Source organism: Pichia kudriavzevii, chromosome 4, assembly GCF_003054445.1.
Source record: "Pichia kudriavzevii chromosome 4, complete sequence".
In the NCBI taxonomy this organism is placed as follows: domain Eukaryota; kingdom Fungi; phylum Ascomycota; class Pichiomycetes; order Pichiales; family Pichiaceae; genus Pichia; species Pichia kudriavzevii.
In genome coordinates this window covers 477,753-493,496 of record NC_042509.1, presented here as the reverse complement: position 1 = coordinate 493,496, position 15,744 = coordinate 477,753, and the positions used below count along the sequence as shown (strand labels likewise).

Below are 15,744 nucleotides of genomic sequence, written 5' to 3'. Positions count from 1 at the left end.
ACAAGTGTATTAGTTTTGATGGATTAATTAGTGTCTTATAATGCAAGGCAAAAGTTTCCGCTTTGAATTCTAAAAACTTACACAGACCTGAATAATAGATTTTGTTTTGAACAAGGTGATTTTTTCTGAAGAAAGATAACTTCACACAAGAAAAATGGAGAAGAAGCTTCACTTCTACCAAAGCTCATAGCTGCTTTTAAAAAGTAAATAAAGTGGTGTGTTGTTTTAGTCGGAACTGTCATATAGTACATTGAGTACTCATAAAACTCTTTGAGCAATAAAGTACCGTTTTTTGAGACGAACAAAAAAAAAACGAATTAAATAGAATGAAGTAAATATACTAATTTAAAATACAGTATCCAACAATAGACGATATTAAATATCAAGCTTTTGGTTTGACTTCATCTATCCAATGTTGAGTACCCATTTGTGTTAATCTACTTAATGCTCTAGCAAAGGCAAATCTTTCTTCATCTAAATGGGCAAACATGAAAGCTTTCCGAGCAATGTTTTTATCAAAACCGTGCTTAGTAACCAAGGCGTCATTTTCCAGCTTATAGTCAATTTCTTCATCAGTCTTGTTACTCAATTCGTAAAGATTGTCACCGAGATTTTCGGGTTCAACAAATATATCAGAAAATGGGGCTGCAGCAGTAACAGCTATTCTAGTGTGATGATCATACACTGCATCTAAAAAGGTAATAAATCTTCTCACTTCATCACGCATGTTAATTGTAAGGTAAGGAATATCAGTGACGATAATCGACTCAAAGCTGTTAGCCAAAGTTAAATAATCACCTGCAGCTAATGCATTACCACATAACTCTTTAAATGTGAATTGCGCCACATAGGGAGGAGAAGCTTTTGGAATGTTGAGATCTCTGCCCCAAATTTTGAGCTTGATGTTATCCTCTGCCGGGTGCCCCTGCGAGAAAAAAGAATACCAGTTTTGTATATGCTCTCGCCTTTCCCTTTTACATGCCTTGGATAAATAACCAACTCCTGGTTTTGGGAAATAAAACGCAGACGAGACCGGCCTTGGAATTTTTCTGTAATCAGTTGGTGAATTTAAGTAGATAACATGCGTGCAGTTCTTAATCAGTTCGATACATGGAATAAACGACTCTCTCTGAATACCGTTGATGTATAAGTCATCAGGGGCTCTATTAGAGGTTGCAAATAGCACTAATCCATGATCGCTTCTAAGAACATAATCCATTAAGCGTCGGAGTAGCATAGCATCGGCGACATCAGTGACTTGGAATTCATCAAAACACAACACCGTTGACTCCTTGGACAATTCCCAGGCAATGTATGGCATCACATCTATATCTTCCCGGTGATTATGTTGAACCTTTAGTTCGTGGGCTCTCTTGTGGATGTTCTGCATAAATTGATGGAAATGTAGTCTTCTTTTTGTCAGATGGGATGGCACAGTATCATAGAATAAATCCATGAGCATAGTTTTCCCACACCCAACATCACCGTAAAGATATATACCATGGGGTACTTTACTGCTTTCGGAATCTTGAAATCCCATTTTTCTTGGAGAAAACAGTGAAGTCATCAACCTATTAAAGGAAAATGAGCTAGAGCTAGAAGTTGCTGTAATATCGGGCTCCTTAACATCAGGTGGTGTATATGCTTGCAAATCATGGTACAAATGTTCCATGCTGGTAAGTATCCCTCTCTGGAACTGATCATTTTTTAACTTCCCCTCAGAAACTTTTTTGTCATACAAATCAAGGGGTGAATATTGTTGCTCATGAGTAACTGAACCTTGAGAATTGGATTGTTGAGATGTATCAGTATCGAAAGATGCAGGTGTAGATGCAAATCGACGAAAATAATAATAACTAGATTGTCTCAGGTGGGTTTCTGTTGCGAGCCTGAGGACAGGGAATTGACTAAATGTTTTCACCAACAGCAGCTTTGTCATTCTTCAGAGTTGCGTTGAGGTTTGTACTTCATTTAGTGTATAAAGAAAACAGCAAGATACATGGATCCCTACAAAAATATACAAAGAACAAAATAGAGCTGGACGGTCAACGGTTTTTCCACACTCGGGCCCCGCTTTTCTTTCTCCGCCTCGGCTTCAATCCATGTCAAGCTCAATGGCATCGTTATTTTGGACTGTTGTTTTCTTTGGAAGAGCAGCTTCTGTTTCTAATTTCGAACTACTGGATGATGGCACAAATCCCACACGGTCATTCAACTGTTTAGCAACCTCCGTATTTGTTGAGCTGTATTTTGGTTTATTAAGTTCGTCTCCAGCATCACGACTAGAGCCGTACTTATTCTCGAGGTATCTTTTTCTCCGCAACATCTCCTTGTATGTGCTTTCGGAGCCGTTTTTGATCTCAAAAGTTTTGAATAGCTCCCAGATATCAGATTTAGCTGTTTTGGTTTTACCAAACTCCATTATCTCCTGGGCTGCGTACTCTAGAACTTTCCTTGCACGTTCTGTATGTCCCAAAAGTACCTCGATATCGATCAGTTCTTTCACCAGTTCTGTGGTATACCCTGGAAGGTTAACAGATAACTCCTCTAGTGCATCTTTGATAACATCAGCCGTTGCCTCTATTCCCAGCAATTTCATGGTGTTTTGGATTAGAACTCTGTAAAGCTTAAATTTATCTCCATGTGTGTCCATAGTTAAAATACCTTCCCTTAAGATCCTTAAACTACGGGTCTGGGAACCGTATTTGCGTTCAAATTCCGAGTACCTTATATAGGTGTCTCTCAAACTTTCATAGTTACCCATGTCAGTAAATGTTCTTAGCCCATTTTCAAAAATTTCACGTACTTTTTCTTTACCCATTGCCAAATTATTCCAGTCTTTCAGCAGTCTCTCCATAAACACATCATAAAGTTGACACTGGACATCCCCATTTAGGCCGTTGAGGTTTCTTTCAAAAACATAGTAGCCCTGCTCAAAGCGATTATGTATTAGCAAATAAACACAATAATGGACTATAAGTCTTTCATCAGCAACTTGCAACTCAATGCAATCTTCATATGCTTTACAGACATCATCAATGGTTTCAAAGTTGGCAACAAGATCAATGTATAGACTTCTTAGCTTCAAGCTCTTGAAAAGCTTCATCTGCACACTTAAGTCATCATCCTCAAAATCAACTTTACCACTGGTAATCTGCTCCGGAATACTGATGGCTTTACTACAGATAAACTTTGCATGTTCTGCATTGTTATTATCGATTTCAAATCTTATCCATTCAATCCATATTTTTTCTAATTGTGAGACGTCCGTCCAAGGATATTTTGTAGCAGTTTCAAATAATTTTCGACATGTTTCTATATCCCCATTTGACGCATACAGCTTTGAATAATTAATCCAAATTTGTGGCATGTCTAATTTTTCATCATTCAGAATCTTTCTGGGATCGATTTCTAAAACAGCCTTCGAATAGCATACAAACAGTTGGTCTTGTCGACCAATCTTCTCAAATATCGACAACCTCTCCAGCCAAGTAATGGGGCTGTTTCGATTCTGCCTCAACTTAACATCGTTCATCAGAAGTTCTCGATTATTCAATAAACTTTCAAGTTCGTTAAGATATTCTTTAAGTTTTGGGTCGTCCTCGTGCTCTGAAAGTTCCGTGACTTTTTTCTCCAATGCATCTGTGAGAAAATTAAAAGATAAAGTGAAATCTTTTATAGTTAGCGTAGAGTCAAGTGTTTTTTTGGCTATTAACATGGCATCCTCAAATAAATTGGACTTGATTAAATATTTTGCATATTTGACTGTGAATACTCCTCTTTGATCAGGAAATTTCTGGACGATTTTATTGTATGTAGTTTCGATTTTTTGATTATATTCGTTTCCATCTTGCTGCTTTAATGAAAGGTTTATAATAGCATCGAGGTATTTCCTATGCAGTTCGAGTTCTGAATCTGAAACTTTGAGAAGCAGCTGTGGCTCGCATATTCTATTGAACACTCTATCGAACTTAGCTAAATCCTCAATGGAGGTAAGAGTTTTTATAAGTCCTTTAAACGTAGCATCTATATCAGGTATAGATCCTTCTTTTATAACTGGAATGTTAACATCAAATTTATAGCAATTTGAAATGTATGTGAATAAATTGTAGTAAATGTGGAAACCTGGATCTTTAATGTACTTGAATAATAGGCCCCATATTTGTATGTGTTGCATTTTATCAACTTCTCGTAGACTCGTTTCACACACCCTTAATATATAGTCCAGCCCTATAAACCGATCATATTTGAATAGAAATTCAATATATTTCCTCCAGAACTCTACATTATGCGCATATGTCACTGCTGCCACTTCGAAAACTCGTATAATCTTCATAAGCTCAGAGGTTAATTCCTCAGCTTTTAGGTGATTCAAAAATTTAATATAAAGTTCAATAAAATCACACCATGAATTGAATGTATCGAATATATGGTATTTTCTATAGTACAGTTTCAACAAAGCACCCTTAAGTGAATTCAAGACATGGTGATCCGCATCTCCTGGAGATGCTTCAACTAGTTCCTGATATTTATGATCAATATATTGGTTCCAAACATCTTCATTTTTAGGTTCTTTCAGTAACTGTAATTCAAAATGCAAATCATTCTCGTTTATTCCTTCAACAAGCCAATTTTTCTCCATGGGGTTTTTGGAGGAAACTCTCTATACTCTACTTTTTAATGCTCCAATATCAGTATATATAGGCAACACTGAAAAACGTAAATAGGTTGAAGAGGTGCAGAAAAAAAGGGGGAAAACCGTGCACCGAGCCTTAAGATAGCGGATTATCATGTTGTAAAAAATGGCTGCATGAAATTGTTAAGAAACTACATATCATTTGTCTTTATCGGATAGATATCTACTACAGAGTAGGTTAATATAAAAAGGAGGCTATAGGACTGTGATATGTCAGGAGCAGCAAACAGGTATGTATGGGTTTCCAATTGTTAAAGTAACAATGGTGGGGTTTACGTATAGTCAGCTGGATATTCCCATGAGCAATCATACTAACACTAATAAAGAGAACAGGTGTTTCCAACGCGTATGACGTTGGGTGTCATGAAGACGAAACTAAAGGGAGCCCAAACGGGACATTCTTTACTAAAAAGAAAATCCGAAGCTTTGACCAAGAGATTTAGAGATATAACAAAAAGAATTGATGATGCAAAGAGAAAGATGGGTCGTGTGATGCAAACCGCAGCATTTTCTCTAGCTGAAGTTTCATATGCTACTGGAGGTAACATAGGATTCCAAGTACAAGAAAGTATTAGTAATAATGCGAGGTTTAAAGTGAAGGCTAAGCAGGAAAACGTTTCTGGTGTTTATTTACCGCAATTTGAAGCCGATATAAATGAAAACATCAACGATTTCAAAATGACTGGTTTGGGCAGAGGTGGACAACAAGTTCAAAGAGCAAGAGAAGTTTATAGTAAAGCAGTTGAAACTTTAGTTGATTTAGCATCGTTACAAACGGCGTTCGTTATATTAGATGATGTGATCAAAGTCACAAATAGAAGAGTCAATGCCATTGAACATGTTATTATCCCAAGGACGGAAAATACGATTTCCTACATTAATTCAGAACTAGATGAGTTAGATAGAGAGGAGTTCTATAGATTGAAAAAAGTCCAAGAAAAGAAACAAATAGCAGTAGCAGCTGCCGATGCCGAGGTTGCCGCAAAGAAGGCAGCCCTTCAAGCAAAAGAACTTGCAGAAAAAGAGGACGATACAGAGAAGCTTGTTGTTAAAGATGAAACTATCAAGAATGAGCAGGAAGCTTTAGAGAATGGTGACAAAGAAGGCACAAGTGCAAACACATTGGTCACGGAAAATGAAGAAGATGTTATTTTCTGATACCTTTATAAATATGTATAACACAATAAACTGTGTTTTCAACTTAATCAAGATTTTGTATACCTGTACTTTAGAGCTTTGAAGAGAAGAATAAGTTTCTTTGAGCATGAACATTGAGTATAAGCTTCTGCGGACAAACTTGACTTTTTTTTTCCTCGTGTAAAATGTTTCTCTTTTGGTCCTTCATTGTACTTTTACTCCCCCCAATTGCTGAAACTTCTGGTGGAGGTAACATTCAACATGACACAAGGTAAGAACATAGGGTTGCTCGTGCTCCTGATCCTTTTGTTTGTTGCGCTCCTATATACATGTGAGTACTCGAAATTATTAAGCCAGATTAGAGTTGACACTTATGCATATCCAACATCGCTCCATAAAGACCTGTTGAGCAACACACTGGAGAACATAAAAACAACTGCCCTTGAAACAGACATAGATCAACTAATCTTAGATTTACCTTCCGATCGTTATTATAATTCAGATAATGGTTACAAGTCATCCATCTATATTGAGGAGTATCTGAAGAATCTCACCAATAACATTGAATCGAAACCAGTACGAGAACTCTTCAGGACCGAACTTTTCCACCACGAATGGAAACAACCTAGTGTTATTTTAAGAGTTGGGCAGTTTCCGCAAAGTATTGTGCTTGGCTGTCACGTTGATTCAATAAACTTCAAATCTACACATAATGCTCCAGGTGTTGATGACAACCTTTCTGGGGTGGTGGTTGTGCTTCAAACCGTTAAGCATTTAACAAAACTACTTGAGTCAGGAATGAATTTGAAGAACACAATTGAGTTTCATTTTTACGCTGCAGAAGAAGTGGGATCGGCGGGATCCACTGAAGTTTTCCAGAATTACAGATTGGAAGAAAGAGAGATTGTGGCCATGCTCCAGCAGGATATGACTGGGTTTATCCAAAAATCACTTGATCAAGGTGAAGATGAACATTTTGGGCTTATTAGAGACTATCAGTCTCCAACTCTTTCTAGTTTCATCAAACTAATCATTGAGGAATATTGCCATATACCTGTATTGGAAACAGAGTGTGGGAAAGTATGTTCAGATCACATTTCTGCATTGATGTACGGATACCCGAGCGTTTACGTTTTAGAGAGTAAGGTGGAATTGAGCAATCCGTACATTCATTCGATACACGACACGGTAGAAAAAATAGACTTCAACCATATGAGAGAACATTTAAGGATGACCATTGCATTTGTTGTGGAGTTAGCGATTACTCCAATCAAAAGAACAGAAGTTGTAGAAAAGATCTCATTTAGGTACATTGATCTCATCATACTCATGACCGTGCATCACACCAGAAGATTTGTATATCTGGTAATTGTGTTTGCTGCTATTGTGTGCACACTTTACATTATTAGCGACGACATGGCAAAAAGTACCAACAATGCATCATCAACCCCACTTGGAATTGATCCAATGGACGAGGTACCACTTATTGAGAGGAGAGGAGTAAGGCCCGGGAGTAATAAAAAAACAAAAGGAAAGAAGAACTGAAAGTAGTTCCCCGGATTATTCGGCGATGGAAAAGAAAAAAAAAACTGATAAGATAACGTCAAGTGACCAAAATAATCATGCGGAGGGGCTCGGCCAGTTTTCTTACCATGAATTATTTGTTTTAATGACCTGATCATTTCCTTCATAGATGACCACCCAACAATGACCTGTCCTTGTTGATTATGTATATATAAACCAGCTGTATATCCTCTAGCCGGTGAGTTCTGTATCATTTATGTGCATTGTATATATTATTTGGTTCATTCTTACTTATAGAAGTACGACGAAATGCTACTAAACGAATTACGACAAAGCTTGATGCGACAGCCAATAACGGCGCCAACCATGGCAGTTGGTTTTATGGGTGGTGTTGTTTTGCCTCTCTTAATAACTAATGCAATTGCACAAAGACCAGCTAATGCATTGTCACATGATGCTAATGGTAAGTGATTTTTTATCTCTAACTTCTCCATGCGATTGAATACTAACTAGACTTCTCTAATATTAAACATATAGGTGCTGCTGATACCGAAGCTGATTATTACTTTAATGACATACTTTTTTGATTATGGTATTAGATGGTAGGTGTCAGTAGTTTTCTTGTGTTTCTTTTATTATTCTGATATTCATATTCATACAGAAATGACTAATGAAGATATGTTACAACAGATGATATTATACTCTTAGATGCTGGTTGTCTTTGTATGTGGATATGAAGGTTTATTCTTTTTATTTGTTTCTTTGATTGTTTCAAATTTTTATAACGAATACTTTTATTTTTTAATAAATTAGGTTTTGAATATCGTTTTTCAAAAGCTGTTGAATTATTTACGTAAAAAGAGTGTTACAGATTATTGATATATACATATAGTACTAAAACCTTGATTAATGAGCAGCAATTTCAACAGTTGGAAGCTCAACTAAAGCTTTCCTGATAGAATCGACACCCTTTAATAGGTCCTCCTTTGAAATCACTAGTGGTGGTGCCAATCTGATGATGTGTTCGTGCGTTGGCTTGGCTAAAACACCATTTTTCTTCATTAACAAACACAAATCCCAAGCGGATCTACCGTTGGTTTTGCTGTTGTCAACAACAATAGCAGTAAGCAAACCTAAACCTCTGACTTCCTTGATCATACCATTGGATTCATCTGCTAGTTTCTGTAGTTCGTCTTGGAAGAACTTGCCCAGTTCTTCTGCTCTTTCAACTAACTTTTCATCTTTGACGACTTCTAAAGCTTCAATAGCAACTCTAGATGCTAAAGCGTTACCACCATAAGTAGAACCATGAGAACCAGGTTCTAAAACTGACATAATTTCTCTTGATGAAAGAACAGCAGAAACAGGTAGAACACCGCCGGAAATCGCTTTACCTAGTAGAACCATGTCTGGCTTGTCTTCTCTTGGTAGGTAATGTTCCCAACACAACATTTTACCGGTTCTGGCAATACCTGTTTGAATTTCATCGGCAATCAGTAACACGTTGTATTTCTTACACAATGCCTTAACTTTAACAAAGTAATCCATTGGTGGAACAACAATACCGGCTTCTCCTTGAATTGGTTCAATCAAAATAGCTGCTATCTTATCACCGGCGTTCTTAAAAGCTAACTCGACATCTTCAATGTTACCGTATCTTAAAAGTTTATCTTCAGTGCCTGGAATGACCGGGCCAACGTTCTTTAAGTAAGGACCAAAATTAACTCTAGCATCTGGGTCGGTAGACATGGAAACAATAGCAATGGATCTACCATGGAAGTTATCTTCACAAGATAAAATGATAGCGTCATCTGGGTTAATACCCTTCTTGACGTAACCCCATCTTCTTGCAATCTTTAGTGCAGTTTCAACAGCTTCTGCACCTGTGTTCATTGGAAGAACATTCTCATAGCCAAAAAATTCAGTGATGTATTTAGCATAAGTGCCGAAAATGTCACAAGAAAAGGCTCTTGAGGATAAAGTTAACTTTTGAGCTTGATCAACTAGTGCATCCACAATTCTTGGATGACAATGACCTTGGTTGACAGCGGAATAAGCTGAAAGGAAATCTAAATATTCGTTTCCTTCTGGATCCCAAACATGTGCACCCTTGGCCTTGTGAAAGACAACAGGTAATGGATGGTAGTTATGTGCAGCGTATTTGTGTTCGTATTCGGTTGCCTTTGCGGAGGATAGGTTGAATTCTGGAGTAGGTGCAGTCATCTCTATGTTGGTTGATCTCTGGTTAAATGAAAAACGGAAATACAACACACGCTGAACCGATTCCTATCCAAATATAAGGAAAGTGTTTGCATTTATATAGATCCATTGAAAATATATGCTTTCAAAGTACACTATCAGCTATGGTTAAATTATCGCCATTGCCTGTGCATAGGGTACAAAGTTATGGTAATCATGTTGCAATTACTATCATTAGCAGGGTCTCTATAACCAGCGGGATTAGTTGCTCTTTAGGGCTATATTAGGAGTATGCCGCCTTGTGGAGACTCGCGGTTGCCTTCTATTTTCAGAAAAGAATTTTGGAGCGTCAATAGGATTTAAAGGAAGGTTTTGGCGAAATAGCAATCCAAAAATAAAAATAAATAAATAAAAGGTAGTCATCGCTGGAGTTACGTAGACAATAATGGAGAAAAAACAAGCTGAGCACAAGAAAGAAAGAAAAAAACTGTTTTTCGGCTATTCTGAAGTAAAAAATTTCGGGTCGGAACTGTATAACCAGTCTTCTTCTCAAGTTGGAGTATGAGTACAAAGTTTCGAATCTCAAAATTGGTATAGAGTAAAGGAAACAAGAACAAAGTATTTCGAATTTGGTAACTTGACGCTATCTTCGGTATTATTCTGGCATGACACCATAAAGACCCTTATAAAATACAAATTTCAGAAACCAAATACTTAGAAGTGTTGGAAAAACTGTTCAGTAGTTCCACTGGTACAGACTAGAAAATCTAAAGCTAGCAACGATTTTGGCGAACAATTATAAAGTATAAATTTGGATTAACATAATGGAAATAATCAATAACCTAATGAGTACCATGGAAAGCTATATCTAATGAAGCATTAGTTGATAATATACCAGAAAAACCACCTAAGTTAATATAGATATAAATGCTACACAAAACATGGTTATGGAAGATACAAAAAAAATAAATAAGGTCGACTTTAACAAAAAAGGAAATTATAAAGTAAAATTAATATATAAACATAAGAATAAAAAAATAATCATAATGAATATCAGTATAAAGTAATCATATGTATGTTATAGGTTTAGATGTAGATAGTGGCGCATACTTTACAACAGTTGCTATGGTAATAGCAGTACCAACAGGTATAAAAAAGTTTAGTTGATTAGCTTATAAATAGCGACTTTTGCGAAAAATTGTTTGCGTAGTTAGGCCAGGCTTTGGTATTAAAGGTAATTTGGAGGCCCATTCGAATTTTTTTTTTTTCCAATTGACATTCTAGTACGCAGAGTGTGGTTGTTCTTGTATATTTTTATGTCTGCGTGGCTAAGTTGATACAAAAAACTGCTCAAGCAGTAGAAAAAAAAATGGTACCTGGTAGTTTGTGAACACTGTGTTGACCATCTTTGTAAAATATTTTGTTCTGTGTCTTCCGAAATGTCAAGAGAGAAGAGGCTTTTAGGGAGAAAGAGGAAATAAAAATAAAATGACAATTTGTTTTACTGTTAGAAAGTGCTGTTTCCCTTCTATTGACAAAAACATATAAACATTTTGCAGAGAAAAGGACAGTCATGTGCTCCAGTTCACCTGAATAAAGTTAAACACAACTACTTATACATATTTCATATAATCATAACAAAGCTGGAAAACACTATTGTTTACATTTATATATATCCCTTATTTTGTTCAATAATCACTTATCCTTGAATTTTTTCTACAATATTTCAGTTCTGGCAATGAAGTAGTACTCTACAATATATGACAGAATAAAATTGTAAATGGTCGGATGGTCTAGTTGGTTATGGCATATGCTTAACACGCATAACGTCCCCAGTTCGATCCTGGGTTCGATCATTTAGTAATATTTTTTTTATAAATTTTTGCAACTATAACAGTGTTTTTGATTGAAACTGGAGTTACTAATTTTTTCGAGTTGTGAATCAGTTGAAATTTTGACTATATAGTTTTTCCACCACTAATTTCATAAACTTGTTTGAAGACACACAACAGAGGCAGAATGGAGAACGTGGATAGATTAGTTCAATGGGCCAGATCCAAAGGCTGCTATATTAACGAAAAGCTATCGTTTGAATATAGCAACAACCACGGAATCTCATGCATAATCAAAGAGTCATTGTCTGAAGATGATAAAAAAGGTCTAATTAGGGTCCCAAAATCCTTAATAATTAGCCCGGAATTAGCAGATTCTTTTGCTAAAGACTACCTCTCTGAGGTTCAAACATCATCTCCTGAAATAAATACAAATCTTATTTTTTTGTTGGCAAAACTTAAATTTGATAGCTCAGGTAAGACAATCGTTGAAAATACCAATTTACACACAGAGTACCAGCCATACATTGATTATCTTCCCAATGATGGAAAAAGTACAGGCAATCCATACTTCTGGACAATGGAAGAGAAAGAGTTGCTTGATGGCACCGACGCACACGTTTTAATGAAACGTAATTTTCTGAAAGACTTAGAGAATTGGAAAGTTGTAGCTTCTCAATTAGATGTAGCTAAACATCCTCAACTTAAGGACGAGCTACTGGAATACGAGGCCTTTAAGATGGGACCACTCGGGGGAGTATCAGTTGATTATTTACTTAATGTCAAGGAGATTTCCTGGACCTCATTCACTGCTTACTTATGGGCAAGTTGTATCATTAGCTCTAGAGCATTCCCATACCTCCTGTTTGATGCCTCAGCAAAGTACAAAAATCATGCATTCTTACTACCAATTGTTGACTTGTTGAACAATGAAGATTCCAACAGTAGTAAATGCAGATGGACTATTGAGAACAATGTGTTCATTTTTGACAGTTTGGATGACTTGTCCAAACTAACCCAATCTTGTGAGCTTTACAACAATTACGGTGCCAAATCAAATGTTGAGTTTCTACTAAATTATGGCTTTTGTTTAAAGGGGAATAGGGATAACACCACCACATTGAGTTTGAAAGTCGACGAATCGGTGATTGAAGGAGCCAAAAATTATGGTGTTGTGATCCCCAATGATTCATCTGTCAACGGGATTAACTTTATTTTACGGCAAGGAGACAAAATCCCCGAAAATTTAATTGATTTTTTCTCCTACCTTTGTAAATTGACATCAGAAAGGAAGGGTTTTAATTTAAGAATGAAATTGGAAGGTCTAACGCAACTAAAAGCTATTATCAAGACTAAGCTTAGAACACTGAAAAAGCTAGAAGTTGAAGTTAGTGACAAAGTTTCTTCACATCATGCCAACATTATTAAGACATACAGGAAATCTCAGAAAGACATTTTTCAGCAAACTTTAGAGCAAGTCGAAAAAATGGAAAAACAACTGTTAACTGAATTTAAGCCCTTCTCTTTTAAAAAGGCTATGATGGTGGACACCCGATTTTTCAATTCATTCCTTGTTGTTTTCGGTACAAAATCGTATAATGACTTGATAGAAAAAGGAATTTTGGATCATGCAGTTTTGTTATGGATTATGCGTATCTCTAATAAAGAAGTTTATGAGGATATTCATGATAAAACCATTTTCCCTGATTTTATTTATAATGAATTCCAAAAAGTTAAACGGAACATGAAAATCGACAACGACGATATTGCTGAATTTATGCCAATGTATCAATCACTTTTTCCTGCACTCTGCGGAAAAGTTCCAAGCGTTTACAACCGTGGCGACTGGACGCTCAATAGTTTAATCTATGCTGGAACGGTCGCAGATAGACTTACTTATAAAAGAGAAACAAACGGTGAAGTATTTTTCATAGATCCAGCTAAATCTAAATGAACAGAAGAATCTTGTATAATATTCAATTGTCTTATACTAGATATACGAAAACATGTTTTTGGGCATCAATAATATGCTGTGTTTGTGAGAACGAGGTGAGCTATGTCAATGTGAACTTTAAGTAGAGTAGTACTTCCGTGAGATATGGCTATAGATTGTATTCCATTAGAGAGTGCACATTCGTGCAGCACTGAAAGCTAAAACGAGTTTAAGTGCAACATATTTCCCTATAAATAACATCTGCCTTACTGTTATATAGTTTTTTTCCAAATTACGCAGCAGTCATTGTGTAACCAAAAGCTTCTCATAGATTAGTTCAGCCTTTGGCCCATTCTACTTTTTATCATACAAATAAATACTTTGTCAAATTCAAATATTAGGGAAAATGTATAACCAGTATTGTAGTTGAATTTTTGACAGCTATTTAAGATCAGCTTTCATATGCATCTTCACTTGCGAACTATCTCCCATCAAAGTACTCAGCACGCATGGCAATACTCACAATATTATCTTCTGAAAAATACAGTTCGAACTCTAAAACTTAGCAGAACCAATTAGTTTTAGAGATATCTAAACAAATGAGTTGCCAATTTAGAGGAAGTCGAAATATCAAATGGGACTCTCTTCTGTAGCACTCGAAGCCCAAAATTATATGCAATTCGTCGTGGTAATGCTGGACAAATTTAAGAGATCTCAACAAGTGTTGAACTTTTTCCGCGAGTTGCATACAAGGAATTCATGTTGATATAGGAGAGGTCCATCTCTTTATGACTTTTTAATAAGAGTAACTTCACACAGGAGCGTATCATCCATAATGTCCAAGAAGACCGCAACCAATAAGTCTGGATCTACATCAGCATCAGCACCAGGAACGAACTCCTCGCAAAAACCACTTTCTCATACGCTATGGTCTCCATACGACACTGTTCGAGATGTCAGCGATTCATTAGGTATATCATGGCAATTGACAGATGAAGTGGCTAAAAATCTAGCTATGGATGTTGAGTACAGAATCCATGAGATTATAGAGCAAGCATTAAAGTTTATGAGACATGGGAAGCGTAAAACCCTTACTACTCAAGACATAGATAGAGGTATGAAGGTTTTGAATCTAGAACCTCTATATGGTTATGACACGTCAAAACCATTAGTTTTCAAGGAAGCCATGATTGGACCCGGCCAGACTCTATACTATATTGACGAAGATGAGGTTGACTTTGAAACTTTAGTCAATCAACCCTTACCGAAAGTCCCAAGACACGCCACTTATACCGCACACTGGCTTGCGGTTGAAGGTGTTCAGCCTGCCATTCCTCAAAATCCAAATCTGTCAGATATCAAGCAGTTGCCAATTTCTCAAAGGGGAACTCTTGAAAACATGCTGAGCTTGAACAACGAAGAGATAACCCTTGTTACAAATCCGAAAACAGGTGTTACGTCAGTCGAGTCTAAACAAGATAAAAAGGAGTTGGAAGTTCGTCCACTTGTTAAACATGTCCTCTCTAAAGAGATGCAATTGTATTTTAACAAGATTATAGAGGTATTGGCAGATGAAAATAATGACGCTCTGAAAACTGCTGCACTAGAATCAGTCAAAAATGATACTGGTTTGCATCAACTACTTCCATATTTGGTGCAATATGTTGCTGAAACAATTACACATAATCTAAAGAACCTAAATCTATTAACAACCATGTTAATGCTCATATATTCTTTAATATCCAACACATCTCTATATTTGGACCCATACGTGCATGCGTTGATGCCATGTATCTTGACGTTATTATTAGCTAAAAATATTGGTCCAATTCACGCGGAGACAGATGAAGAGAGGAATGGCCACTTTCAGGTGAGAACTCTTGCCTCTTCTTTACTACAGAAAATTATTGATAATTACGGATCATCATATCATACACTAAAACCGAGAGTGACTAGAACCCTACTAAGAGCATTTTTGAGTAATACTACAAGGAGTTCCATTGGTACCCAATTCGGCGCAATAATGGGGATGAAGTCACTTGGATCTGAAGTTATTAGGATTATTCTAGTTGGAAACCTAAGAACTTGGTCAACGGTTGTTCTTGAGAACTTTGAACCCGACAGTGAAAACAGGAGGATTTTATTGAAACAAGTGATTGAATGCCTGTCCCTTTTAACAGACGATGGAAATTTAATTGTGGGTCGTACTAAGAAGCATAGTAGAGAAGGAGAAAATGTTGCCTCTGAAGAGATGGATGCATGTAAAGAGGAAAATGTCATTACTGACAGCATGAAAGAAAAGCTGGTAGAGAGGGTTGGAGGGTTGGTTGCAAACGCAGTTTGCGAACAAACAAACGCTGTTGCGATCTACCACGGGATTTTCTTTGGTGAAGTGTGATTATATTAGGTTCCGAAAATGTTTA

The 15,744-nt window shown here is 36.6% G+C and overlaps 8 protein-coding genes and 1 non-coding gene across 9 annotated transcripts; 6 read left to right on the top strand and 3 right to left on the bottom strand.

The window, feature by feature from the left end:
• Positions 1–382: 382 nt before the first annotated feature.
• Positions 383–1,939, bottom strand: C5L36_0D02370 (uncharacterized protein; the record flags this gene model as incomplete). The annotated part of the gene is made up of 1 exon (XM_029467112.1): positions 383–1,939. One exon carries the CDS (start codon positions 1,937–1,939, stop codon positions 383–385), a length of 1,557 nt encoding a protein of 518 aa, XP_029322972.1.
• A 156-nt stretch (positions 1,940–2,095) lies between these two features.
• C5L36_0D02360 (uncharacterized protein) lies at positions 2,096–4,642 on the bottom strand (the record flags this gene model as incomplete). The annotated part of the gene is made up of 1 exon (XM_029467111.1): positions 2,096–4,642. One exon carries the CDS (start codon positions 4,640–4,642, stop codon positions 2,096–2,098), a length of 2,547 nt encoding a protein of 848 aa, XP_029322971.1.
• A 264-nt stretch (positions 4,643–4,906) lies between these two features.
• C5L36_0D02350 (uncharacterized protein) lies at positions 4,907–5,854 on the top strand (the record flags this gene model as incomplete). Its single annotated transcript, XM_029467110.1, has 2 exons — positions 4,907–4,926; positions 5,023–5,854. The coding sequence occupies 2 exons, from the start codon at positions 4,907–4,909 to the stop codon at positions 5,852–5,854; spliced, it is 852 nt and encodes a 283-aa protein (XP_029322970.1).
• A 240-nt stretch (positions 5,855–6,094) lies between these two features.
• C5L36_0D02340 (uncharacterized protein) lies at positions 6,095–7,378 on the top strand (the record flags this gene model as incomplete). Its single annotated transcript, XM_029467109.1, has 1 exon — positions 6,095–7,378. One exon carries the CDS (start codon positions 6,095–6,097, stop codon positions 7,376–7,378), a length of 1,284 nt encoding a protein of 427 aa, XP_029322969.1.
• Positions 7,379–7,666: 288 nt separating this feature from the next.
• On the top strand, positions 7,667–7,944 carry C5L36_0D02335 (uncharacterized protein; the record flags this gene model as incomplete). The annotated part of the gene is made up of 2 exons (XM_029467108.1): positions 7,667–7,820; positions 7,895–7,944. The coding sequence occupies 2 exons, from the start codon at positions 7,667–7,669 to the stop codon at positions 7,942–7,944; spliced, it is 204 nt and encodes a 67-aa protein (XP_029322968.1).
• Positions 7,945–8,263: 319 nt separating this feature from the next.
• C5L36_0D02330 (uncharacterized protein) lies at positions 8,264–9,580 on the bottom strand (the record flags this gene model as incomplete). Its single annotated transcript, XM_029467107.1, has 1 exon — positions 8,264–9,580. One exon carries the CDS (start codon positions 9,578–9,580, stop codon positions 8,264–8,266), a length of 1,317 nt encoding a protein of 438 aa, XP_029322967.1.
• A 1,758-nt stretch (positions 9,581–11,338) lies between these two features.
• Positions 11,339–11,412, top strand: C5L36_0Dtrna10V. The gene has a single exon. It is a non-coding gene; the product is annotated as a tRNA-Val (tRNA).
• Positions 11,413–11,575: 163 nt separating this feature from the next.
• C5L36_0D02320 (uncharacterized protein) lies at positions 11,576–13,342 on the top strand (the record flags this gene model as incomplete). The annotated part of the gene is made up of 1 exon (XM_029467106.1): positions 11,576–13,342. The coding sequence occupies one exon, from the start codon at positions 11,576–11,578 to the stop codon at positions 13,340–13,342; it is 1,767 nt and encodes a 588-aa protein (XP_029322966.1).
• Positions 13,343–14,156: 814 nt separating this feature from the next.
• On the top strand, positions 14,157–15,719 carry C5L36_0D02310 (uncharacterized protein; the record flags this gene model as incomplete). Its single annotated transcript, XM_029467105.1, has 1 exon — positions 14,157–15,719. The coding sequence occupies one exon, from the start codon at positions 14,157–14,159 to the stop codon at positions 15,717–15,719; it is 1,563 nt and encodes a 520-aa protein (XP_029322965.1).
• Positions 15,720–15,744: the final 25 nt, after the last annotated feature.